This window comes from Colletotrichum graminicola (assembly GCF_000149035.1).
Source record: "Colletotrichum graminicola M1.001 genomic scaffold supercont1.127, whole genome shotgun sequence".
NCBI lineage: Eukaryota > Fungi > Ascomycota > Sordariomycetes > Glomerellales > Glomerellaceae > Colletotrichum > Colletotrichum graminicola.
Window position 1 is genome coordinate 30,031 of NW_007361131.1, and position 2,868 is coordinate 32,898.

At 46.7% G+C, this 2,868-nt stretch overlaps 2 protein-coding genes across 2 annotated transcripts; one reads left to right on the top strand and one right to left on the bottom strand.

Moving 5' to 3' along the window:
- Nucleotides 1–1,645: 1,645 nt before the first annotated feature.
- GLRG_11802 (uncharacterized protein) lies at nt 1,646–1,822 on the bottom strand (the record flags this gene model as incomplete). The annotated part of the gene is made up of 1 exon (XM_008102485.1): nt 1,646–1,822. The coding sequence occupies one exon, from the start codon at nt 1,820–1,822 to the stop codon at nt 1,646–1,648; it is 177 nt and encodes a 58-aa protein (XP_008100676.1).
- Nucleotides 1,823–1,924: 102 nt separating this feature from the next.
- GLRG_11803 (ankyrin repeat protein) lies at nt 1,925–2,170 on the top strand (the record flags this gene model as incomplete). The annotated part of the gene is made up of 1 exon (XM_008102486.1): nt 1,925–2,170. The coding sequence occupies one exon, from the start codon at nt 1,925–1,927 to the stop codon at nt 2,168–2,170; it is 246 nt and encodes an 81-aa protein (XP_008100677.1).
- Nucleotides 2,171–2,868: the final 698 nt, after the last annotated feature.

Consider the following 2,868-nt stretch of genomic DNA (forward strand, 5'->3'; position numbering starts at 1 on the left):
CTAGAAGTGCCTGTTAGAGCTTATCTTTAGTATATTGCTTTATGATGGGTTAAAGAAGATATTCTGAAAAAATGGTGTTATTTGACAAAATATTGTAATTGTTGTGATAGTTTGAAAAAAGTGATGATGTTAATGAAGGAGGGGAAGTTCGGCATTTTCGGCATTTGTGGAAGCGGAGTATTTGCGCAAGTGGGGTATTTGAGTTACTCAACATTACTGTCGAGGCGAGAAACCTATGTGGGCAATGGGAATCGCAGAGACAAACGGATAAAGAATTTCATTATGCCATTCCCACATCCTTGGCCCTTCCACAGGAAAGGCAACAACAGCACGACCGGTGACGAAAAGCTACGACGACAACCCCTGACCAAAACAGATGACAAAAGCTACCCGAACACAGGACCTCCGAATCAAAATGGCGACGAAGATCTGTGTAATATGTCACCTTTTGGAATAAAGGGGGTTGTGGACCGCCAGGGGGACGCCCTAGACCACATTGACATCGTCGCAATTCACGGACTCAATGGGCATCGTGAACAGACTTGAACTGATCGTACTACAGACCTCAATTGGCTGAGCGACGAACAGCGCCTGCCAAATGACATCACTCACGCACGGGTGCTCTCTTTCGGGTATAACTTGAAGACATACTTCAGCCGTTCATCCTCAGACGTCCGGGATTTTGCATCAGAATTACTCGCTAAATTATACGCCGTTCGTATGACTTGGATTAAGAGGCAGCGGGCTATAATCTTTGTTTGTTACAATCTCGGTGGTTTGGTCTTCAAACAAATGAGTTAAGCATCTCAATCGCGAAACGTTACTCCATCATGAAGGTTTAAACGTTAAGCACAACGTTAAGCACAACCAAATCTGCAGGCAGTCATTCGGGCACATAAGCGTAACAAATGAGAGTATCATTAGCAACATTCGTGGCGTTGTCTTCTCCGGCACACCTCATCGAGGTTCTGATTTGGCATTCTGGGACAGAATTGGGACTCCGTTACTGCGGGTCGGAACAGTTGGCTACCTAAGCAACTCGAAATTGTCCAAGCACCTCATGGTAAATGCGGAAATGCTGAAGAACATCCCTAACTCATTTATGTGCCAAGGAGGTGACTTTGGCATCCGAAGCTTTTACGAGACCCAGCTAATGCCTGGCCTCAATTATCGTATTTGTCCTCCAGCTTTGCCCCTTTATTGAAATTTCTACACTACGGCTAAATCAATTCACTAACATGTACTTCAGGTGGTTGGACGACATTCCTCCATAATGCGCCTAGCAAACGAGCTGGATATCGCTTCACCCGCCCACCATTCAAGTTTCCGTCTCCATCCCACGCACGCTACAGGACGGCCATATCTGCCGTAATGGATTTAATTAGAGGCGCAAGTGACGGTGAAAGAGATAACGATGGTAAGCAGTAGACTTGAAGTTCTGCAGGCCCTAAAGCTGTGTGTGCCATTTGGTTAACTAGTTGTACATGAAGTGTTTACGTCACATGAACAAGCTTTCATGCGCGCGATGAATTCAGACTACAGATATCACCTAGAGCAAGTCGATGATCCTATCTCTGGGACATGCACATGGGTATTGCTGCACAAGAAATGGATTCAGTGGGAAGCTCTCGAAGGATCTGCCCTTTTATGGATCACGGCAGATGCAGGCTGTGGCAAGTCTGTCATCGCCAAATTTCTCGCCAACCATCTGCAAGATCAGCCCGGCGGAGTCCAACGGCGACACGTATGTTATTTCTTCTTCGGAGAAGGCCTCAACGATCAAGACAATGCTGCTGCTGAGGTATCTGCCCTGCTCCATCAGCTGTGTAGCTCACAGCGACGGCTCATCGACTACATGCTACCAAAGTTTAACAGCATGCCGATGAAATCATTCAATAGGGTTTCCTTGCTTTGGTCCATCCTAATGAATATTCTCCAAAATTTCAAGGGTGATCTGGTGTGGGTTTTAGACGGCCTTGACGAGTGTAACTCGAAGTCACTCAATGAGCTGATCAAGTCGATGAACTTGTACCTCAAATCCAACTGGGGTAAGACGTGTCAACATCGCTTCAAGATCATCGTTCTCAGCCGTCCGCACAACATCATATGCCGGATGCTCCAGCTCGGTTTGGATGAAGAGTCTAAAAATAGACAACGCATGACGAACTAGGTCGGTGCAATAAGATAAGGCTCGCTGCCAAAGAGGAAGTTGCACCTGTCGCAGGTGATATCGGTCTCTTTATGAGATCCAAGGTGGAAGACCTCGGGCAGCAGAATTTACTGTCCACTGAGGTTCTGTCTTGCCTGAAAGAGAAACTGGTTCGCGGCGCCGACTTCACGTTTCTGTGGATATCTCTCGTGATAAAGCTCGTCAAAGAAGCAGGGATCAACGGCATGTCAGGCATAGAGTTGGAGGCCATCTTAAATACCACCAAGCTTAATGACGTATACAAACGGCTATTGACTAGTAGAGCACAGCCACTTAAGACGAAGAAAGTCTTACTACTGGTTCTCGCTTCTGCCTGGCCATTAAGCCTCAAGGAAATGTGCGCGGCACTTGAGATTCGCCAGGACCACAAGTCGGATTCAAGCGGTGTTCTAATGGCTCGGCACCATTTGGCTGGACTAGGAACTGCAGAGATTAATCAAAAAGCTCCACACAATGGGGAAAGGCTGCAGGCACAACCCAGTCAGTTCTGGCAGAGTTACTGGAAGCTCAAAAGCAGGCCGTGTCTAGGATTTCAATTTAAATTATTCCTTACTGTTAAGTGCTTAGAGGATCTTTAGCGTCCACAATCCATACAGACTCCCCTCCCTTATTATATACTCTGCATAAGCAGAGACTATAGCGTAGGGGGGGATTCTGTG